Genomic DNA, 25,560 nt, shown 5'->3' on the forward strand with positions numbered 1-25,560 from the left:
GTGTGACCCTGGGCAAGTCACTTAACCCCAATTGCCTAAAAAAAAAAAAAGATTCCAGAGATCTGTAAGTTTTCAGTTTTTCCAAGGTGGTATAGTCTAAAAGAGGTGTTTACTCCTCTCCTGGACTGTTTTCTGGTCTGTGAGCGACCACAAGCATTCTTTTCTGCTCTGGAACTGTGAGGAGGGTCTCCCATTCACTGTGGCTGCAAGCTCTCCTATGGTAATGCTCTTCCTCACCCTGGGACTGCCACCCAGGACTGCGACATGAGTCTGAGTATGGGCACAGCAACAGAGTCCTGCCTCAGTGCTAGCAGCAAGACCCCTGTAATCTCCTTTTGACCATTCATTTGACCCCCTTACCACCTGTGGTCTGAGAGCTCTGTAAGCCGCCACTGCCACTACTGATTCAGTCATTCCCAAGGCCTGTTCCTGGTTTGCTGTGGCTGTGCCGGTGCAGCCTATACTGGACTGTGCTCCACTCTCGCCCAGATGCGACAGACCTTTCCTGCCAACCTTCCAAGTTGTCTTGGGCTGGAAATTTGTTTCACTCTGTCTTTTTGTGGGTTCTGCTGCTCTGGAGTTTGTTTAGAGTCATTTTCTAAAGGTAGTTGGAAGGGTTTGGGGGAGAGCTCAGGTGAGTCCCTGCCTTTACTCTACCATCTTGGCTCCACCTCCAAGCTTTGGTCTGTTGCAATTGTTTTCTAATTGAACCTCCCAATTTTTAGTCTCTTTTCTCTCATAGGTGTCAAGCTCAGATAGATATAAATCCCTGTAGCCTCGTACTTAGAAAACACAAGTTAACATTGTCTGTATTGCTTTGTATTTTTATTGATTTTGTTTAACATTTCCCAATTACATTTCAATCTGGTTCTTGGGAATTCTGAAGTTTGTGTGTGAGTTTGACTTTTGACTTTTCTCTACATCTTCTGAAATAACCTTTCTAAATCACAGGTCACTTTTTTAATTGCTTTAGTATACCATTTCACTGTATATCAAATTATTTGGATTGTTTTATATTTGAAAAATATGTGAAAAAAATAAATTTAAAATTTATATTGTTCAATTGAATTTTTTGCCCTGATTTCACAATATTTCAGAGAAAAGGCAAGCATGGTTATCCCTGAAGAAAGAGAAGGCAGAGATGAAACAAACTTAGACCTGGTAAGGGAAGCTACCTCTGCACAGGCTTCTACTGACACTCGCAAAGCAGGTGAGTTCTTACCATCTGCAGATCAGTGTCTTATGCCTTCAGATAAGCTTATTTGTATGCATTTGTCATTTATAAGCCCTTTGTAAGTTGGAGTTACATGTACATGATCTCCAAAGTTCTTTCCAATTTCAAAGGTCTGGGATTCTCTTTTCCAGTCACTTTTGACAATCAAGCCCCGTTATGTCTGGCAGTAAAATTAAATTAGGCTAACTGGTGAGAAGTAGAGCAGGGATATGCAATGTAGCTCTATTTCTGAAAAATTTTATGTAGGAAACATCATACTGCCATGCATCTAATTTGGGAAACTATAATGTATTTTTTTAAAATCCTGGAAATTTATTAATAGACGTTGGTAAGAACTCTTTCCAGACAGTAATCATAGTTGAACAAAAGAAACATTAGTTTTAACTTTTAATCCTTTTTTAAGCATGTATCTTTTTTTAATGACATCATTCTAAATACCTGTATTCATTTCATAGGTGGCCAGGAAAAGACTAATTTGCAACAAAGTGTAATTGTGGACATGCGAGAGTTTCGAAGTGAACTTCCATCTCTGATTCATCGTCGAGGCATTGACATTGAACCAGTTACTTTAGAAGTTGGAGATTACATCCTTACTCCAGAAATATGTGTGGAGAGGAAAAGTATCAGTGATTTGATTGGTTCCTTAAATAATGGTCGTCTCTATAGTCAGTGCATCTCCATGTCTCGATATTATAGGCGACCAGTACTTCTGATAGAGTTTGATCCCAGTAAACCTTTCTCTCTTACTTCTCGAGGCTCTCTACATCAGGAGATTTCCAGCAATGATATAAGTTCCAAACTTACTCTTCTTACTCTTCATTTCCCAAAACTTCGTATCCTTTGGTGCCCCTCACCACATGCAACTGCTGAGTTGTTTGAGGAGTTGAAACAGAACAAGCCACAGCCTGATGCGACAACAGCCATGGCTATCACAGCAGATGCTGAAACCCTTCCTGATTCAGAAAAATACAATCCTGGACCCCAAGACTTCTTATTAAAAATGCCAGGTGTCAATGCCAAAAACTGTTGTTCTTTAATGAATCACGTTAAGAGCATTGCAGAATTAACAACTTTGTCACAAGATAACCTCTCAGATATTCTCGGAAATGCTGCAAATGCTAAGCAGCTTTATGATTTCATTCATACCTCCTATGCAGAAGTTACAGCTCAGGAAAAAGTTAAGAAGTAAAATTTTAGAGGTGGCTTATTTTGATCACATAACCATAGTCTTTGTTGTCTTTTATCATAATAGCCTTCACACTCTCATTTCTTTAACTCAACCTTTCATTGTTTTCCATTGTAGTCAGTGGAACAGAAATCTTAGAATTTCAAAGCTGGAAATCATCTAGTCTAAGCCCTTCAATTTACCTCTAAGGTAAATGCCCAGAGAGGGAAAGTGAGCTATCTGGAATCAAACAGCTAGTTAGTAGCAAGAACTAGAACCAGAGTTCTAATCTCCTGACTTGAAGGCCAGTGTTCTTTCAATTATACCACCTTGAGATCCTTCTGATGCATCATGGGAGTCTTTTTAAAGCTGCCAACTTTGCTCCCTCTTCCCCCTTTGGGATATTAGCACAGTTAAAAATGAAGTATATCATGGTGTCCATTTAAATTTCTTTAACTGTTTGTGGAAGAAGGAATTTTGTTTTAATGAATTGAAATTTGTGCATCTAAAAGTTTGATGAAATACATATAGTCCAGTTTTCTTCTACTGGCTGTACAAAATATACCAGTGTGTCATGAAGAACTCCAGAGGGAAGGGAATCACCTTTTGCCATTCCTGTCCAATTTCCTACCCTCAATGTAAAAGCATTGGAAGATTTACCTCAGCTGATTGAAGAGTGCAACAGGTAGGAGAATTATTAGCCTGATGAATTTCTAATTAGGAGAATATATGTGATGTTTGGCTAATAACTTTCTTATAATATAAAGTAAATTGCCTATTTGCAGAATTTAGCAGTGTTGATGAAGCTTTAGAATTTTGCTTCTTTGAAGATCCTTAGTCCCCTGGGCTCCTGGGTTATCAGAGCCCTAAATTCTAGTCTTTAAAAGCTTTTTCTTTCTTTTACCCTCCTACATATGTTTTAAGATTACTATCTATATAACACCCCAAAATACTTTTTGAGCTCATTTCTGATCTGTTCACTTCCACATTTTGTGCAGTTCTGGGATTACAGTGCTAAGTCTACATCCTGATGTGAGGTCTGGATTACATGCAAATGAGTGGCTAACTAAGTTGATGAGGTTTTATTTTTTATAGTTGAGTTTTATCCAAAAACATTGCACAAGAATTAGTAAGTAGGAAAGTAATCTAGGCTTTACACACTTTTTAAAATCATAAACTTTTGTAGAAAAAAGAGTCAGGTTTATGCCTCTTTTGTGAGTAATCTGGTTTATTTATATTGAAGACTTAAATTCCGTTACTTAAATTGTCTATAATAGAAACAATCTGTAATAATCTGGTTGTTGTCAGTGAATTTTCTGCTCATAGCTGAAATGGACTGACTTTGACTTCTACAAAATTAAAAGGCAGTCCATGTGGCAAAGTTTACATTCTTGTCTGTGGGAATCAGTTTTTTTGTCACACAACCTAGAATAAGAAAGCATTGCACACAACTGTATAAATTTATTTGTAAATGCTATTTATATATTATTTCAACAATACTTTTGATCTGTTATTGAAATTTAAATGTGCTATAGTATAAAGACTATAATAGTGTACTTTTTAGTTGAATTCAGTGATTATCATTAGTTACATTAGTTGTGATTACAAAATTGAGAGGTGATTTGGAGTGGTAGGACAAGGTATGTGTAAGAAAATCATTTTAAAACACACAAAATTCTAAGCTTTTTTGCTCGTTTCAAAAATCTAACTTGCTATAAATTTTCTGAATAAAAATGTTAACATGAAGCATTTTCCTAAGTAATCATCTTACATTCACATTTATATTCACTTTATTTTTGGAAGAGAGTTCAAAACCATTGAATATTCATTAAAATAGAATAAGTTCTTTTTGAAGATGCCAAGTTTTAAACTATCCCTTGTCTAGTATATCTCAGATAGCGTTCTTAGAGTTTATTAATATTCTTTTCTCTTAGCACTCTGACATTATTATTCACTTTTGTACATGATAGATATTTAAGGGCTATAAGTCTCTTTCATGAGTATTTGAGGTGTAAAAGATTTATTATCAACGAACCTTAAAATAGCAATCATTACTGACACATCCTTAATCCTGAAGGTTAGGAGATATTTAAATACAAACTCTGTGTTCTCTACTAGTCCAGGGAAAGGAGAAGATTAAGTCATGGTGCAAAATGGCTTAATATCTGAGTATAGAATTTATGAAAGGTCATAATCATAAGATGAGTGTTCCAGAACAGTTCGGGAAGGCTATGGAGTAGAGACAAAGGTGTAGGGGAAATTTGTAAATTATTTAATGTGGTTTTGGTTCAAAAACTTTTTAGAAAAATTGTTTTATGTATGTGTATTCTTTTTAACATGAAGAAAATTCTTTAGAAATGTGACATTTTAGAGAGGAAGGAGCCTTTTCACAGATTTAAATATCTTGACTGAAGTTTATCTGAGTTTTAGTAATCAATATCACAAGAAGTTGATTTTTTTTTCATTGTATTTTAGTTCATATTTACTCTCTGATGCTAAACTTCGGGTACCTGATGTATAATCATCATAGTAGGCCAGACATTAGGATAGCCTATGAAGTGCTATTGTATTTTCATTGAAGGCTATTTAAGCAGAAATGAGGGGAGGAGTGGCAGAGTATAATTGATTTATATCTATGCTAAGCAGAAGCTAGCAAGATATACAGCAGGATTTTTAAAAATCTCAAGATAGAAGCACTTATGGGGTATATAAATACATTTTAGACTTTAATACTCAACATATGAAAACCCTAATCTGGGGGAAAATAAACTGCAAGACACAAATGAATTGTTAAAAAACTAAAATGTACTTTCTGTTTTTTAATTGCTATTTATTTTTACAGTTTGGTTTATTTAATAAATCACCTTCACTTCTCAGTAAACTTTCACTTTGGTCAGTTTCATTTTCTAGCTTTCATTTTTTAACCTGTTTTTCTAAAATAAAAACTCCAATCTTTTCCTGCACTTAATTCTCATTACATCTCATTACATGCTTTACATTTCTTCATATGAAGTTTAGAGTGCAAGAATTATCAATTTTACATTGCCATGTGTTATAATCTATTCAGCATTATTAGCTTTTGTTTACTTTTCTATAAATTGGCTTTAATTGTTTAACTTTACCTTTTGCTTTAAAATATGCAACAATGTCTCTTTTTAGCGAAGTGGGAAACAAATTAGTTCCTATGTTCAAAAAAAAATGATAGTAGAGTATTTTGTTGTGAATGAATGAAAGAAAAAAAAAGTACTCATGATGTGCTGAGTGCTGGGAAATACAAATGCAAAAGCAAAGCCAGGTCCTGCCCTGCAGGAGCTGATATATAAATCTTTGAAAGGATTTTATTTATAAACTGGTGTAGAATGAAGCAAGCTAAACCAGATAAACAAGGACTACAACAAAATAAAATGAAAGAATGATGGCAAAAACAAACAATTCTGCATAATTAAAATGACCAAGCTGAATATCTGAGAAAATGCACTTCACTCACATGGTGGGGTGGGGATGGCACAGATCATGGGCGTGAAATATTTAATACACAGTCAGACATTATCCATATTTTGGTTAGTTTTTGCTAAACTACCTTTTTTATTCTTATTACAAACAGTGACTCACCACAGAGGTGAGTACAGAATACATTGAAAATGAGTGTCATTTAAAAACAAGAGATCAATAAAAATAAATGAGCCCTTTCTTAGAAAGCAGTACTGAAACTGTCCAAAAAGAAATAGAATAAATTCTCTCATTTGTGTTTTCATTTGCACTCAGAGAAATAGGAAGGTTGTTGTTGTTATTGTTGTTAAACTTCAGGAAAACCAGATGTCTGAATGTTTTTGTATTTCCATATACAGCAGCACTGCCAACTTAAGCTGGCATTTTTCATGTCTCATGTTGCTAAAGCTTCATATTCCATTCTAAAATTAGAGGCTGTGAATGTGAAAGATGGCTGTTACTTATTAAAAAAATACTTATTAAAAAAAAGACACTGAAGAATAGTAATTTAATACTAAGATTCTTGTCCTGTTGTTTTAGTGGTGGTTTATTTCTCCTTTCTATTTACTAAACTATAATAGAGCTCCTTATTACCTTTCATCAGAATTTCTTATCAGCACACCCAACATCCATGAAATATCAGCAGATTGGAGCCTACTCTGTAAGGGGTAGATTCATGAATGAGTGAACAAACATTTCAGATATTCCACAGGATCCATTTCTGCTTCATAAAAGCTTAAATTTAACAGCACAGCTCTCAGTGGGACAAAAAAAGAAAATTATATCATAATAGGCCAAACAAAATGTGCATTATTGCAGGCAAAGTTCCAAGGGATTAAAAAAAAAAATAGATAAAGCACTTGGAATATTTTTGATGGTAATATGTGCTAGGTAAATATACATGTATACAGATATACATATATGTATGTATATGTGTTTTTTATATATACACACATATATGTCTGTCCCAAGGAGTTCAAACATAGATCATATGTACATATATATTCATAGGAGTACATTTGTGGTAGCAAAGAACTGGAAGCAACAAATGCCCATAAATTGGGAATGACTAAACAAATTGGTACATAAATATAATAGACTCTTTCTTTCTTCCCCCCCCAAAAATCCAATTAATATGAAGAATTCAGAGAAAAAATGGAAAGATTTATATGAAATGATACAGCATGAAGTCAGCAGAACCAAAGGAACAATCTACATAATGACTAAAACAATATAAATGAAAAGAACACAAAAATTTACTATGTACTAGACCAAAGAAAAAATTAAAAAATACACATCCCTCCAGGACAAGGGTTGGGGGGAAGGCTCGGGGGAGGCTACTATGATTGCTTTGTGTGTTGAACATTGCATAGACTATCAGATCTGGTTGATGTGTTGGTAAGTTTGGCTGTATTGCATTTTCCCCCCCTCTTTTTCTTCTGTATCTTAAGAAATAGCTCACTAAGTGGGGGTGGGTTATGTATAGGTATATATTCAGAAATGAAGATAATATTTTAAAAAAAGATCCATTTTAAAGGCTTTTTAAAATAGCAAGGTATCATTTGGATGTCTTTTTTCTGTAATTATGAACTCTAGAACCAAAACAAGTTTAAAAATTACTGTACAGCAGATGGAAATTTGATTACATGATTGATTACCTAAGATTCCCTTCATGCCTATTTCCCTCCCAATATCATTTTGGAGAAGCGTGTGGAATTTCATTAGATCAAGACTGGGGAAATTCTCTGAAACAGTCACATCATCTTCTGTTTTCTGTTCATTTTGCAAGTCTTCATACCTCTCATCTAATAGAACTGCCTACAGGGGGATTGTTCTTTAGGTTGAATTACCATAGCTTGAAAGCTTAAATGTAAAGTTGCTTTTCACCATCAATCATCAAGGGTTTACTGCAACAGAGGCACTTTTAAATTACTGTTAAAAATTATTTTGTATAAGTAACAGCCATGTTCCACATTCAAAACTCAATGAATACAAAGCTGGGAAAGTAAAGACAAAAAAGCAATCCCTGTTCTGAAAGATCTTACATTGCAAGTGAAACATAAACATTTAATCATGTACAGAATTTATACAAGGTGATATATGGGGGGAATTGAGAAAGAAGACCTCATGAGGGGTCGCAAATGAGCTGGGCTTTGAAGGAAGCTAGGGCTATTAAGAGGTAGAGAGGAGAAAGTATGGGATATGGTTTGGCTGAAGGCATGGAAATAGGAAGCTGAATGTTCTGTGTTGAGGAACAGCACAAATAGGTCGGTTTGGTTGAACAGTAGAGTTCATGAAGAGGAATAATGTATAATGAGCCTGGAAAGGTAGATTGAAGCCAAGCTGCAAGGCCCTTTAGTGCCAGCAGACCTTGTATTTCATCTTAGTGGTAATAGGGAATTATGAGTCTATTGTGCAAGCAAGTGGCATGGTCAGACCTGGGCTTTGGGAAATAATTTTGGCAGCTATGCAGAGAATGACTTGAGAGGAGAGTCTTGAAGCAAGAGGGACCTGAACTGGGAAGACGATCACGTGAGTGGAGTAAGGAGGTGGCTGCGATAGATGCTGTTGATGTACAATCAGCACAAGTCAGCGACCAATTGGATGTTCTCATTTTTTGTTTTCAAAGAGGGCCAACGGCGTTACAAGGATGATGTCTTGACTTTCAAGTAAATTGAATATAAGTGAGGGAGAGCTATGCAAAGTCATAGTTGTACAACTCCATAGCCATCAGAGTCCAGCGATAAGACAAAAGTCAAGATGACTGATGATGGTCCAGGATACAGGGAGTGACCTTGGCCTTTTTAAACTAAGGTCTTTCCCAGGTCTCAGTTTGTCTGAGGCAATGCCCATTCAATGATTAAGGACTAGGTAAGAAATGAGACAAAAGATGGCCTAGTTTGCCCGTCACAGAAGAATCAGTCTGGGAATGGAAGACCTTCGGGGTTTTTGTCCTGAACAGAAAACAATTGCTATTTATACTCACTCTGAGTCATCAAAACCCAAACAATGGGCAAGAAATGCTTGGACTGGGACCTTTTATTGGCCATTTAATGAAAACCAGAGTGATTTGGTTTTAAAGGCATGGTCAAATAGCTCCATTTGAATCACAGTGGGCTTTTTCAAAGCCTATTTTTTCAGAGCTGTATTTCAAGAAATCACAAAGGACAACTACATAAGACAATTGTTCTAGCTTTTTTTTTTAATAACAAAATAAATAGGAAATTGAAAAAAAAATCTGGACCCCAAGTCTCAAGATATCTTACAAAATATAAGGAACCAAGTATTATATTCCTTTTGCCAGAGCACCCACATGTAAGAGTATGACTCCCCATGTGGACAGAGAGATCACATGTGATGAAGGAAGAAGGAAAAGGAGAAGAAGAAATAGCAGCATTGCACAACTTGAACTGGCAGGTTGAGTCCCCAGACAGCAGCTACTATTACACACAGATTATCATTCATGCTTCTCAAAGAAGGCCAATGGCATCATGGGAGTGATAACTAGATGTATGAGATGAAGGAAAATGAAGAGTCTAGGATTCCTCCAAAGTTGCAAATCTGGATGACTATAAAAATATTGATGCCCTCAACAGAAAGGGAAGTTCAGAAGAGAGTTGGGTTAATAAATTCTATTTGGCACATGATGAGTTGAATACCTATAGAACATCCAGTTTAAAATGTCCAATAAGCAGTTGGTAATGTGGGACTAGAACTCAGGAGAGACTATGACTGAATCTGTAGATCTGGGAGTCATCTGCGCAGAGATTTGAGCCCATTAGAGTTGGTGAGGTCCCCAACAAAAAGTGTAGAGAGAGGAAAATCCAGGACAAGGCCTTATGGTACACATAGGTAATGAGTACAATATGAATGATCCAGCAAAAAAACAAGAAGGAGTCATCAGATAAAGAAGAGAATGATGAGAAGGCAATTTAAAAAAAAAAACCCTGGAGGGGAGAGAGAATACAAGAGGAAAGTATCATATATTGCAAAGAAGTAAAAAAACAAAACCCTGAGGATTGAAAAGAGGCAATGAATGCATTTGCATTGGCAAGTAAGTGTTCGCTGGTAACCTTGGAGAGTTCAGCTGAATTATGAAGTCTGAAGCATTCTGATACCTTATAGAACTGGAAAGCTGGAATGGCCTTTCGAAGCCTTTGGTTGTGGTTACAGAGTATTGGCAGCCCCATTGTGAGGTCTGCTTAAATGTCAATTGGCGATAGGGATTGGCCTAACCCCCTTTGCTTTGGAATTTGGATCTGGATATGACTGTTTTACAGTCTTCTCTGCCATCATTTTATGAAGCAAAAAATGTGCTCAGTAATGTTGTCTTGGAAACTGAAAGTAAATGTTCGGCAGTTTTAGACAACCTTCATAGAGATTTTTCTTTCTTATTCTGGGTTGCACTGAACTTACTGTAATTGGGGCAGCAGAGTTGCTATGGTGATTTATTATTGTCAAAACAGAACACTTTGCCACAATGTGTCAAAGCAACAGATAAATCTATTTTATGTAGATATGAACATGACGTTAATAATTGTTGAAAACCCTCCATACTTCCATTAGTAGATGAGTGCACAAATTTTAAATTGAGACTGAAAGGGGCATTGGCTAAAGGGTCTGTTTTAACTTTTAGAATTAAACTTTTGCTGTACATATAAATAACAAGTGCTGGCTCACAGGATTAGTATTTAAACCAGAGAAGTATTGCAGCTGGGAAAGGATTGATCATTGGAGCAATTATATGGCTAATTGCTCCAGTATGGGCATATCCTAAGAATTATGACTCATGCCTCACTCTATAACTGTTAGGTCTTGTGATGAACCAGTAGAAATAGGCATAAAAAGCAGCTTGTTCCTTCCATCCCTCTTGTAAATCTTTTTTTGGGCTCTTCAGTCCACAATGCCTATAGTTGGGGGTGGGGCACCCTGTATAAGGAGCTCAATACCCTCACCAATAGGGGTCACTATTGAGTCACACAAATTGCCTGCTTAAACAGAGAGTCACTGGACAATCTGAGGATAACTACACATTGATTTGGGAGTACATCTGCCTCTGATTCCTGCCTAGCCATGCATGATACAAGAGAAAGAAATACTGTGTGATTTACAGCATGACTCACTATAAACAAACCAGAGCAAATTCAGTGCCTCTTATCAAAGCATGTCTATATGCTCTTGGGCTGAGAATGAGTCAGGATAGAAGTCACAAGTCTTGTTTTGGTTTATGAGCTTTTTTGTTTTTCTCAAAGCAGAGGTGGATTTCTTTAGGGATAGTTTTGCTTTGTTTGGAATGCCTTGAATAAGATTTGATTTCCAAATAAATGCTGACTATGATCTCATGGTGAACGTAAGGTGAGGATACAAAACAAGTATCTCTCCTCTCCCAAAAAGCCCTCCCAGAATGAATAGAAATTGGTCCCTACCCATCAGTAAGGCATCTCTACCATCAGACCCAACAAATCCTTTTCTTGTTTTCCTGTTTATATCAATGTATTATATATGTTTATGTACATAGCCAAGATGAAGATTAGGTTATGTGACTATGCTGTGGCTACATTATTTGGAAGGGCCTCAATTTCATAATCTCTGATGCTGTCCCCAAACCTGTGGGAATATATATATTAGGGGGAAAGGGACTAGAGATAGGAAACTAGGAGATATGGAACACAGATATTGTTACTACCCTGACTACTGAGTACAGTAGACGCAGTAATAACATGTAAAAGATGGGGCTCGGGGAGGTAGAGAAGGGAAAGAAGGGAGGAAGAATGATGTCGATGTGAGAAGTAAGCAGGTTGGGTGTTTCTCAAGCTGTATCCAATATAGCGTAAGTGTATATGTGTGCGCAAATGTTGCTGCATATTTAATTGTGTTCAAGTCAGGTCAAGGCAACTGCATTTATTACCTGAGTCCTGTACTGAGTGCTATGGGGAGATATAGGAAAGAGGAAAAAGACAGTTCCCTGTACTGAAGGAGTTGGAAGAGATTGATTACATTCATGTTTAATGGCTTAACGTTTACAAAGTACCATGAAAACAAGTAAATGCTTCAATACTTTAAAAGATACATGCTTTCATAAATGCACAGCCTACCTTAGTGGAAGCAAATTACAATCCCTCCATTTCTTCGTAAATATGAGTTGCTATGACCAAAAAATTAATCACCAGGTAGTAATTAGTCTTTCAGAACTTAGGGGGCAGCTAGGTAGCAAAGTGGTTAGAGCACCAGCCCTGGAGTCAGGAGGACCTGAATTCAAATCCAGCCTCAGACACATAATACTCACTAGCTGTGTGACTCTGGGCAAGTCACTTAACCCCAATTGCCTCACCAAAAAAAAAAAAAACTTAGGTTAATCCTTAGACAACTGATAAAAAGTCTTTTGCTGGAACCAAACTTTTTTTTCCTTTTTGAAAAGTTTTATTAAGGCATTTTTTAAACATCACTGTCACTTCTTAATGCCTCTACACCATCCTTACCTTCGCCTCAGCCCCAGTAGAACCCTCTCTTGCAGTCAATAAATACAGGGTGTCCCAAAAGTCCTAGCACAGTTCTGAGCTATTAAAGTTTAAATCTGTTAAATTAGTTAGTATAGTTTCAAGTTATTTAAGTTTAAAACTGCATTAACATTTTGGGGACATTCTGTACAATCAAGCAAATCAAAATAACACATTGATCATACCTGAAAATATATTATTTAACACCTCTTATCTACCACTTCTCTATTGTAAGGTGAGCCATCCTTCACCATCAAGTCCTCTAAAGTCATGATTGTTCCAGAGTCGTGAAGTCTTTCAGTGTTGTTTTTCTTTATGTGATTGTGGCCATTCTGATTCTGCTTACTTTACTCCATCAGTTCATGTAAGTATTCCCAAATTTCTCTGAATTCTTCATATTCCACAGGCAGATGTGATAGGATTGTCCTCAGAATCAGAAAAGTTTGGGTTCTAGTCTTCTCCTACCTCTCAGTGTCCCAGGTAATTCTCTAAGACGGTAAGTTCCAGAACAGGTGCTGATCTGTATTGATGGAAAGATTCCTCACTAGGAGCAACCTAAGTGGATTAAATTAGAAATGGTCCAGAAAATGAACATAAATTATTCATATTCATTATTCCTTAAGGTAAATAAGTGAATAAAAATGCATTTATTAGGCACTTAACCATGTGCTAAGCACTATGCAAAGCCTAGGGATGCAAAGATAAACAGTGAAACAGTCTCTGACCTCAGGGAACTCACACTGTAACTGCAGGAAACAACATATATGAGTTCAGCTTCAGGGTGGATGAAAAAATCCAGAGGTCTTTGGCAGTGGCTAAGAGTCTGTATGTGTAGCAGCAGGGCAAATGGTAAGGTCCGGAGGCCCTTAAGATATAATGACAGAGCAAATAGAAGACCTGGTAGTCTGCCATCTTACCAGAAGGATTGTATTTGTTGACTCACAGCTAATCCAAACAATAAAAGGAGCCGTGTTGCCCTTCCCATTCAGTAGCTTTAATAGCGTCTGTGCAGACTAGAGTCAAGACGAGGAAAGAAAAGTGGGAAAGATAGTAACACCATTGATGTCTCTCCATCCAGCTACCCTGAATGAGATCTAAGCAGCCCCCAGACAGCCTGAGTGGAGCAGAGAGAAAATAAGGGGGAAGCATGCTCCCACCTAGCCTCACTAGATGGTGGTTCAGTAATATTCTATTGCATTCACATAGCACAATTTGTTCAACCATTTCCCAAATGATTGACATCCACTTCCCTTCCAGTTATTTGCTACTACAAAAAAAAGTGCTGATTAGATACTTTTTGTATGTATTGGACCTTTCCAACTGTCACTGACTTTTTTGGACTATGTGCCTATATGAGTGTATATGCATGTATATATGTGTATACATATGTGTGTATACATGTATTTGTAAGCATATACTATATATATATGTTTTATGCATTTGTGTATGTCTGTGTGTATATACATATATAATTTAGTAACTTTCTCAGTTTAATTCCAAATTGTTTTCTAGAACAGTGAGACCAGTTTACGGTTCCACCAAAAGCATACTAATATGCTTGTCTTTCTACAACTCCTCCAACATTTATAAATTGAGGCTTGTATTATCTTTTTTTTAATATAGAACCCCTGTATTACACAAGTACAGTCAAATAAAATAGTCCCATGTGGTCATAACCAAAAATTAATTTCTTGTTTTCATATTAATCCATTTTCTCTCTGTCATGAGATAGGTATTGTTCTTCATTAGTCCTTTGGAATAACAGATTAATTAGAGTTCTTAGGTCTTTCTAAAAAATTGTTTTAATATTAATGTTATGTTATAAATCGTGCTTCTGGATCTGCTCACTTCACTCTGTGTCAGTTCATACACGTCTTTCCATGTCTATTTGAAACTGTCATCTTCATCATTTCTTACAATACAATAGTATTTCATTACATTTGTATACCAGTTTGTTCAAATATTCCCTGATGAACATCCCTTTAGTTTCTAAGGTTTTTTGCCCCATCAAAAAGAGCTACTGTAAGTATTTTTGCACATATAAAAGGTTTTCCTCTTTCTTTGATCACTTAAGGGTATAGGCCTAGCAATGGTATAGATGCATCACAGAGCATGCATTGTTTAGTTTGCTTTTTGTGCTTTATTCCAAATTACTTTCCAGAATGGTTAAACTCATTCATCAATAGTGCATCAATCTATTTGCCTGTAGCCCTTCCATTATCACTTTCCTTATTTTCTTTTGTCATTATCAGTCTTGTAAGTGTGACATAGAACCTCGGAATTGCTTTAATGAATTTCTCTACTTATTAGTGATTTGGAATGTTTTTTCATGTGCTATACATACCTAGTTTTCTTTTCTTGAGAACTGCCTGTTCATATCTTTAGACCATTTATCAACTGGGGAATGGTTCTTTTTCTTATAAATTTGGATCTGTTTCTTATATATCTTGGAAATGAGACTGTTGCCAGAGTTTCCTGCTGCAAAGATTTTTTTCCCAGTTTCCCTTTTAATCATAGCTATATTAGATTTGTTTTGCAAAAACTTTAATTTTAGGTAATCAAAATTATCCATTTTATTTTCTATTATCCTCTCTATCCCTTGTTTAATGTTTCCCCCATCCATAAATATTTGGGTAACTTTTCCATGTTTCTCTAATTTGTTTATGATGTGAGCTTTTAGGAACTTTTGTATGAAACGTTGGTCTAAACCTAAATTCCTACATACTGAGGTTTAATTTTACCAGAAGTTTATCAAATAATGAATCTTTATCCTAGTAGTTGGTGTCTTTATGATTGTTGAACACTAGGCTACTAGGTTAATTCATTTCTAGATATTGATCAACTGAATTTTCTCTGTATTCTTTAACCAGTATCAAATTGCTTTATGATATTGTTTGAGGTGAACATTGCTAAGTCCCCTTCATCCCCATTTTTCCATCATTTCCCTTTATATTCATGACCTTTTGTGCTACCATATGAATTTAATTATTTTTCTTGTTCTATATTTTCATTTTTATTATATTGTCTCAGCCTATGAGCAATTAATATTTTTCCAATTTTTTATGAAAATGCATGTTTTATTTCTTTTTTAAATTTTTTAATATTTTTTTATTTTTACTCTAATTACATGTTAAAACAATTTTTTAACATTTGGTTTCTTTTTGAAATTTTGATTTCAAATTCTATCCTTCCTTCCTTCCCTTCCTCCCCCTCCCCTGAGGCGGTAAGCAATCAGATATAGGTTATACACATGTAATCATGTAAAATATTTCAATATTTAATCATTTTGTACAAGAAGACTATAATAAAAGAAAAAGAATGAAAGAAAGAAAATGAAAAATAGCGTGCTTGAGTCTCTATTCAAACAATATCAGTTCTTTCTCTGGAGGTGGTTAATATACTTCATCATTAGTCCTTTGGAATTGTCTTGGATCGTTGTATTACTGAGAATAGGTAAGTCATTCACAGTTCTTCATTGAACAATATTGCTGTTACTTGTGTACAATGTTCTCCTGGTGCTGTTCACTTCACTATACATCAGTTCATGTAAGTCTTTTCAGGGTTTTTCTGAAATCAGCCTGCTTGTCATTTCTTATAGCACAATAAAATTCCATCACAATCATATGCCACAGCTCATTTAGCCATTCTCCAATTGATAAGCATCCCTTCAATTTCCAATTTTTAGCCACCACAAAAAGCTGCTATAAGTATTTTTATACAAATAAGTCCTTTTCCCTTTTTTCTGTCTTTGGGACAAAGACCTAGTAATGGTCTTGCTGGATCAAAGGATATGCGGTTTTATAGACTTTTGGTTAGAGTTTCAAATTGCTCTCCAGAATGGCTAGATAAGCTTATAACTCCACCAGTAGTGCATTAGTGTCCCAATTTTCCCACATCTCCTTCAACAGTCATATTTTTTTGTCATATTAGCCAATTTGATAGGTGCAAGGTGGTACCTCAGAGTTGTTTTAATTTACATTTCTCTAATCAATAGTGTTTTAAAGCATTTTTTCATATGACTATAGATAGCTTTGATTTCTTTGTCTGAAAACTGCATGTTTATTTCTCTAGGTCTGTCTTTATTTCCATAAACAATGATTTGTAGTTGTATTTATGTAGTTCTTATGTGTATCTTACTATGTAGTTTATACATTCTGTGGTTATTATAAATGGAATTTCTCTTTCTTCTCTTCTTGCTGAAGAAGGAAGTCTTTTGTTATCTGTCATTCTGATGGCTATGCTTTGATTTGCATTTCTCTTAATGATTTAGAGCATTCTTTCACATGACTATTGATAGTCTTAATTTCTTCTTTTGAAAACTATTTATGGCCTTTGCCTACTTCTCTATAAGGGAATAGTTCTTTTTCTTATATAATTGTATCATTTCCTAGATATCTTAGATAACAGGCCTTTGTCATAAATTTTTGTTTCAAAGTTCCCCTTCCTATTAACTGCTTCTCTTCTCATTTTAGCTGCATTTATTTTGTTTGTGCAAAAGATTTTCAGTTTTAGTGCATCAAAATTGTCTATTTCAGCTTTTATGATTACCTCTCACCCTTGTTTAGTTAAGTATACTCCCCAGACCTTTATTCTTAAATCTTTGAACTCTCTTCTTTTTTCTTTGTATTTCATTTGGTGATATTAGCACCCATGGATTTAATTTTCATCTCTATGTTGATGATTCCCAGATTAATATAACCTGCTCTATTCTCTCTCCTAGGCTTTAGATCCACATCAACAACTGCTTGTTAGAAATTTTGAACCAGGTGTCCCATAGACATTTTAAATCCAACATGTCCAAAACAGAAGTAATTTTCTTCCCCCAAAAACCTGCTCTTCTCCTGAACTTCCCTGTTACTGTGTCCTCTGTCCAGTCATCCAGGTTCTGAACATTGATGTCATCCTCAACTTCTCATTTTTATTCCATATTACCAATAAGTTGCCAGATCTTGTTATTTCTACCTCCACATATCTAGTATACCTCCCTTGTGACCCCCTCTTGCATAGAATGCCCTACTTCCTCACCTCTGTCTTTTAGAATTTCTGATTTCTTTCTAGACAGCTCAAATGCCACTTTTTAATAGGAGGCCTTTCCCAGAATCCCCAGCTGCTAATGTCTTTCATTGTAAAGGTACTATGCATTTTCTCCTTATGTACACACACACAATCTAGAGATCTATCTACACATATATACATATATATGTGTGTTTTTGTTGTATTGCATATATACACATATATAAGATGTATAATTATGTATATACACATATATGTGTAGACGTGATAGAGAGATAGATAGAAAGAGAGAGAGACAGATAGATAGACAGACAGACCGATAGAATCAAGGTGAAAGTTTTCAAATGCCATTCCATTGGAATACAAGTTCTGGCAGATTTTATCATACTGAAAAGACTTTAGGTACATTACCATGCTGTGTCTATTTTCCTAGGATATCGATATCTCTTTATATGTACATACATATATATGTTTACATTAAGAGAAAATGTATGGTGTGTGTATATATATATGTGTGTGTATGTGTATTATATATGTGTGTGTATATATATGTATATATTTATATATAATATATATATATATACACATATACTCTTCCCCTCCCTCCCCCCAAGCTCCTTGAGAACAGATACTATTTTTTGCCTTTTCTAGTTCCAGTACTGGGGCAGCTGGGTGACACAGTAGTTAGAGTGCTGGGCCTGGAGTCAGGAAGACCTGAATTCAAATCCAGCCTCAGACACTGACTACCTGCGGGACCCTGGGCAAGTCACTTAACCCTGTTTGCCTCAGTTTCCTCACCTGTAAAATGAGCTGGAGAAGGAAATAGCAAACTGCTCTAGTAATCTTTGCCAAAAAAAAAACCCCATTAGGGTCAGGGAAGAGTCTGAAACAACTCAACAACAAAAGCTCCTGTACTTAGCCCAGTACATGGCATTTAGTAAGCGCTTAAATGTTTATTGATTGGCTTGGGTTTTTTTCTTCCTCTTTCTGAAGTGTTCATGTTGTTTCTGTTGTCTTCAGTTTTCTAGCCATTTTGGAATGGTCCCATTTATTACTTCCCTTCAGTTCCTCTTCAGTCCCATGCCAGGATAGGCATATGTTCTCACCACTACTTGCGGCAGCTAGATCCTGTTGCAAATGAAAACAGCTTGGAAATTTCACAATGATCCAACCTAAAGGGTCACTGGTGTCAGTACATTCTGTGTCATTCTGTCCCTAGCATTATCTCTGTATCTATTCCATGGTGCCCTTTTGTCTCTGGATGTCTATATATGTTGTTTTCTGACTTTCTGTGTATCTGTAGAAGTGGCTAATCTCAATTATTGTGGCATATAAAGGGGGAAACCTTTGACAACAGAACAAATGTTTCCTCTTGAAATCTAGGGTCTTAAGGTGTCATTTGCAAAGTAATGCCAGTTTTTAAAAGCCTGAATGTTAGAATTATGGATTGTTGGTTTTTCTGTTTGAAAAGATGTTGAAAATCAGAATGAGCTTCTATATGTATAATAATAGAATTACAGTAAACCGTTTATATAAAATACTTACTCCTGGAAATTATCAAAATTTCAGAGCATTCTGGTATGCATAACAGAGTTCTGGGTGGGGTAGGGGGTTGAGCATAGGTAACAGAAGTGGTAAGTGTAGACTCATTGTGGCAAGTTGCCAGACAGTGACTGATTTCACTTTTAATGCCTTGTAGCAATAAGATAGCATGAAATGAGTCTCCAGACCTGACAATAAGGATTAGACATTTTTAAAGCAATGGAATTGATGTCTTCATTTATTTTTCAAGATCTCTAGGCTGGGCATTCACTTCATTAGGCAGGAAAACAGTAAGATTTTGAAATGGGAGAAGATCTCTCTGCTAGGGAAAACATTCTCCAGGTAGGGTTTTGTTTTGTTTTGTTTTACTTCTTGAAAGAATTTTGAAGGCATATGTGTGAAACAACTTCTTGTTACACGTGAAGCCATTAGTGTGGCCTTCCAAACTGAATTTTTAGTCTTTAATTGTAGTTCTAATTTCCTATGTGTCCTATAACGTTACTTAAGTGGAATTTTCTATTTTGCCCTTTTTCCTTCACATAGTCCCCCTGTGTTTTTCTTTTTTTTAAAATAATATTTTACACATGTGTTTTAATAATCTTGATGAATAACTGGTAGTAAATCTATTCTTTTTCCCCTAGTTTGGTTCCATATGTTGGTACCTAGGGAACAACGCTGATGAGATGCCCTTAGTTTACATAGTAATGATAATAAAAGCTAATTTTATATGGTGTTTACTATGAGCCAGGCACCATGTTAAGTGCTTTGCAATTATTATCTCATTGGGTCTCACAACAACCCTGGGAGGTAGGTGCAATTATTATCCCTATTTTACAGATGAGGAAAGTGAGGTTAAGTGATTTACCCAAGGTCATACAGCTAGTAAGTATCTGAGGCCAGATTAGGACTCAGCTCTTCCTGACTCCAGGCCCTGTGCTCTACTCACTGTGCCACCTAGCTGGGACCCTAGGGGTAAACTGAAATCATTAGCCTGAATAAAGAGTTCTAATACCCATGTAAGTAGATTTCCTGAATAACCTTGAGTTAAGAGATGTGCTATAGAAAATAATACACAAGACAGGAAATCAGGAGAACTTGGTTCTTCCACTAGCTAGCTGTATAGCCTTAGGTCAGTCACTTAATGTCTCTGGACCTCAATTTACTCTTTTTTGAAATGAAGAAATTGGACCAAAGGATTTCTAAAAGACCCTTAACAAAAATGATTCTGTATTCTTTTTTCTTACCTACACTGCTTACACTCAGGTTTCATTAATTTCTGGGTAGTTTTCCAAGGTAGTCAAGGTTTCCCTCATGCGTAAACTTCTTGAAACTTTATCAGGCAGTCATGTTCCAATGAAGAAAGGTAATTAAATCCACCCAGTACTTTTTAAGATGTCTTTCAAATAAACATTGTATCTCTGGTTTTGGGGGCTACAACTTGAACTGGATTGGTGAGTGAAGGCTTTTCCAAGGTTATAATCATTTGTATGTGGCCCTTGGAAGTTGGAATATGCTGCTGCATGAATTTTGGGAGATGAAATAGTAAGTAGAAGAGACCATGAACTTGAGTCTTTAACAGATGAGGTTTTCTAAGAGCCTAGAATATCAGATATAAACTCCAATTACAGCAAATATATAAAAGGGTTTTGGGTAAGTAGGCTGTTTCCAAGATAAGTAATTGGCACATGAAAACAATGCTTTGCTGACCTGGCAACTATAAGGAGAATTAATGCTCCTAAATAACAAATGTTTTATTTAATCTCTCTAATAATCACTATGTTGTAGCAGAATCTGATTTTGTACTGTTTGTACTTTACCACAGATAGGAAGGTCTGAGCTGTAGCTGAATTCTTATGGCCCAGCCGTTAAGATTCTTTCAACCTTATTGCTTCATAATTTAAACTGCCTAGCCCTGTAAAAAAGAACCCCTAAGTCACACCTCCTCCCCAAAAGTTACATGTACATAAGGAAACAACCTAGGAACTAAGACAAAAAAATTGATGGAGGGAAGGACACTGAAAAATAAAGATTGCAGGGAATTGGGCATGTATATGATCCCTTTCCCTATAGAGTTTCAAGTATTTTACCTTATTTTTTGACCATTCAATCAGCAAGCATTTTTAAAGCACCTACCATTCTCCAGTCACTGAGGATACAAAGAAAGGGGAAAGAGTCAAAGTTTTGTCTCTGTTTATCTCTAGGTCATTATGTATAGATTGTGAAGAATATTTCTCGCAACATATTTGTTGTAACCCATGTAAGTAACAATAAAATAATTTGAGTAGAATATCCTGTAGATATTCAATTCAGTGAACATTTATTAAGCAGTTGGAAGAATTGTATAAGCACAGGCACATTAATGCACTGTTGGTGCAGCTGTGAATTGGCCCAGTCATTCTGGAAACTAATTTGGAGTTATGAAAAGAGAATTACTAAAATGCGCATCACCCAGAGATTCCACTGCTAGTGGAATTCAGTTCGAGGAAGTCAATGATAAAAGCAAAGTCATATACATCAAAATATTTGTAGGAGCACTTTCTGTGGTATCAAATAACTAGAAACAAAGTACATGCCCATCATTTGGGGCATGACTAAATAAGTTGGTGGCACAGGAATTTTTGTTGTTGTTGTTGGGGGAAGGCAATCGAAGCTAAGTGACCTGCCTGGGGTCACACAGCCAGCAAGTATCTAAGGCTACATTTGAACTCGGGTCCTTCTGACTACAGAGCTAGCACTCCATCTATTATGCCACCTAGCTGCTCTGTGGCACATAAATTTAGTGAATGTTACTATGTTTTAAGAAATGATGACTAGGAAGAACACTGAAAAGTGTGAGAAAGCATGAATCAATACAGAAAGAAGTTAGCACTTTACTTTGCTGTAAGGAAAACAATATACATACACAATAACTACAACAATGTAAATGGAAACAACAACAAAAACAGAATGCCTTAAAACTGTAATGATCAAGCTTAGCCCCAAAGAAAAGATATGAGAAGCATCTCTTTCCTTTCTTTGAGGTTGGAGTAGGGTCTATGATTATGGAACACTATTTTTGTTGTTCAGTCATGACTGAGTCTATGTGATCCCAAGTCCATGGGATTTTCTTGGCAAAGATACTGCAGTAGTTTGCAATTATCTTCTCCAGTGTATCCCCATTTTACAGATGAGGAACTGAGGCAAATAAAGGTTAAGTGACTTTCCCAGGTTCACACAGCTAATAAGTGTCTGAGGCCAAATTTAAACTCAGATCTTCCTGATTTCAGGCCCAGTGTTATCCATTGCACCACCTAGTTGCCCCCATGATATGATATTGTTTTACTGAACTATTTTCCCCCTCTTTTTTTTATACTTTGCTGCAAAGGATGCCTCTCTGGGAGGAGAAGGGAGAGGGATACATTGGGAAATATGGGCAATATAAACTCCACCAAAAAAATGAAATCAATAAACTTTTTTTTTTTAAAGAAAGTATGGAGGGTTGTCACGATGTGTTTGGGTGAGCTACCAGGAAAAGTATGGTTCTGACCCTGACTTGTGCTAAGATGTTGGGGAAGTTCTTGATGGTTTATTTCGTTTTCCTTTTGTCTATCTTCAGTGATTGGTGAGTTCAGAGATGTAGCAGTTCCCAGCACAGTGCCATGTACTTTGTAGCTGATTGATGAATTGAAATGTTCAGTTAATACAGGCAGAAGGTCTCCAGATGGATGCCTAATGATCCTCAGCAGGAAACTCATGCATGAGAACTTCTATTCAAGATGTTCTGAATTAACCCTACCCACTCTCATCAGTCTCACACTCTCTTAACTTGTATCCTGTGCTTAAATTTTATCATTTCATGATCTTGAGCCAATAACATCATCTCTTTGGACCTCAGTTTACTAATCTGGAAAATGAGAAGATTAGACTAGAATCTAGTTCATCTAGGCACTTGATGGTTTCTCAGATCTCTTTCAGGCCTGATGTATGATTATAGTTTTCTGAGCTTGGTTTACATGTAGCTTTGGAAAGAAAATAATTTTATTTATGTTTCCAATCTCCCAGTTAAATTTTTCATCTCACAAGAAAAAAAAATGACATAAAAGATAGCAAGCAAAATTACCCAAGGGATAGAAATAGGTACTACAAGGGGAAATTAGCTTACATTTTCATTTAGGAATGCCTTACAAACATGTGAGTGGGAGATGCACACCAGTACTACACCTAACCCTGTGTCACGATTTCCTCCCCTTAGCTGCTTCATGCCCCAATTAGAAACATCTAAGGCAGTAATGGAGAAATCTGTGGTTTTTTTGAATACTCTTTTTAATAAAAATAAACTAGGGTAGCTTTATTAACCCAATACACATTAAGCTTAAGTGTAGCAAAATAGTTCAGATTTTTCTGAGATTTTATGTAACAACTGGTTAGGTGGTTTTCCTTTCTGCACTATTACCTAAAGCTCATCATAACTGCTAGGTTGTTTAAAATGTGTCTCAGCAAGAGTGAGAGTCCTGTTCTGAATGAACGTTTTCACGGGTCCCTAAAATCCAAACCTGCCATCAAAGATGACAGACACTCACTTAGAGGATCAATGAAACCTGCTGCAGAAAACATGCTGAAATCAAGCATCAGGTTCTTAGTTCACAAAAGACACAAAAAAGTAATCACTCAACTATGTTTATAACTTTTTTAAATGTTAAGCAATATATCTTTAAAAATATGTTTTTATATATTAATATATGTACATTTATGTGCACATATGTAGATAGATGATAGATTGAAAGATAAAATACACATGAAATTTTCACTGTTTGCTTCAAAGCCCAGATACAGATTCCTTAGTTGAATTTAGTTTCCCTGACTCTAATTAGGAAATAATTAGGCTACCTCTATCAAAGTACTCTCATACAAATGAACTAAGGTACCTTTTTTCTAAATCAAATGCAATAAATGGAAGCTCCCTGAAGACTAGAACTCTTAGAGGTTTTATTTTGGTCTGTGTATTTCCAGGGAGTCCAGAGCTGCCAGGAAGGAAACTCCCACTCCCTAGTTGTTGTTCAGTCCAACTCTTTGTGACCCCATTTGGAGTTTTCTTGGTAAAGATGCTGGAGTTATTTGCCATTCCTTCTCCAGCTCATTTTATAGATGAGGTAACTGAAGCAAACAGTGTTAAGTGACTTGCCCAGGATCATACAGCTAGTAAGTGTCTGAGGCCAAATTTGAGCTCAAGAAGATGAGTCTTCCTAACCCCAGACGCAACACTCCATCCACTGAGCCACCTAGCACTCCCCCTTTCCCTCACTCCCCCCACTGCACACCAGCCAAGCAGATCAACAACTGCTGAGTTACTTTTAGTCTTAGAGAGTTGCCTGGGACACTGTGAGGTTAAGCCCGGGATCACAAGACAGTTTTATGTGGAGAGAAGGACATAAAGCACATGTTCACAGGCTACCTCTCACCTGCCAGCTTGTAGCACTTAATTCTTGTTGAAGGGAAGGCCAGAGAAAGAGGAAAGGAGAAATTTACTGTTAGGGCTTTGGAAAAAAAAGAAGCTGTCCTCCAGTTAGAACTAGAATTCATTTTCCAATAGAAACAATGTTATCAAAGGTGGTGGGATAGAATTGGAATAATAATACACTGTGGTATAGTAGACAGAGCACTGAACTTTGTGGTAAGACAAGATCTAGGTTTAAATCCCAGTTCTGACACTAGCAATATGACCATGGGAGAATTACTAATCCTATCTTAGTTTATTTCTTCATATGTAAAGTAGGTATAAAAATCCTTTTACTGCCTACCTAACAAGGTTGTTATCAGGGTAGCATACCTTGGCCTACCCTTCCTCCCCTCCCCCAAATAACAACTTGTTAGGTTCCCTGAAGGATGACTACCCCAGGTTCAAATTACTGTTTGGGTCCTCACTCCTAAAACTATACCTCTTAAGCACGCACAAATGTTTTTACCTTTCAATAGACAGAAACATAATTACTTTAGAATAAAGCCATTTATTGGAATAGCATTCCCCAAAAAACTTAGGGCACCTGGTCCAGCAAATGTACCTACTATGGGACAAGTCCATTGTGTCTACCAATTTACTTAGAGTTAAGATGGATTCTGTAAGCCTTAAAGTGCTCTATAAATGTGAGCTCTTTATAAATAGTATTACCATATATCATCTCCATTTTTGGTTAAATAGGCTGTTGTGAGCGGCCATGGAAATCTTAACTTCAGTTAAATGGATTTGTGATCTCCAAGTTTACCTCTTCACCTTAAAGACTTCTCTACCTCCCTACAAGCAACATTCTCACACTGAAGATGCTTCTACCCTTTGACCTTTTAACCTAATTGGTGAGTCCTAGACCCAGACCATGCTCACTTCACTCGCAGCTCTATTCCTCACTCTCTGGACTTATTCACCCCTTTACTAATGACTTGCCCCAGAGGGTATGTCTTCCCCAATCCCTCCCCTTCCAGCAACCCTTTATCTATTATTTTCCCCCAATCGAATGTAAGTTCTGGGGCAGCTTGGTGGTACAGTGGATAGAACACCGGCCCTGAAGTCAGGAGGACCCGAGTTCAAATCTGGCCTCAGACCAAACACTTGGCACTAGCTGTGTGATCCTGGGCAAGACACTTAACCC

General features: G+C 36.4%; 1 protein-coding gene across 1 annotated transcript in view; it reads left to right on the forward strand.

Moving 5' to 3' along the window:
- Nucleotides 1–5,270, forward strand: part of ERCC4 (ERCC excision repair 4, endonuclease catalytic subunit) — a 41,840-nt gene extending 36,570 nt beyond the window's left edge. The window contains exons 10-11 of the mRNA XM_027839489.1: nt 1,098–1,210; nt 1,690–5,270. Of these exons, the coding sequence (XP_027695290.1) occupies nt 1,098–1,210; nt 1,690–2,423 (847 nt within the window). The 3' untranslated portion in view covers nt 2,424–5,270. The remainder of the gene's footprint in view (nt 1–1,097; nt 1,211–1,689) is intronic.
- Nucleotides 5,271–25,560: the final 20,290 nt, after the last annotated feature.

The sequence above is a fragment of the Vombatus ursinus genome, unplaced genomic scaffold, assembly GCF_900497805.2.
Source record: "Vombatus ursinus unplaced genomic scaffold, bare-nosed wombat genome assembly UNPS02014832.1, whole genome shotgun sequence".
Taxonomy (NCBI): Eukaryota; Metazoa; Chordata; class Mammalia; order Diprotodontia; family Vombatidae; genus Vombatus; species Vombatus ursinus.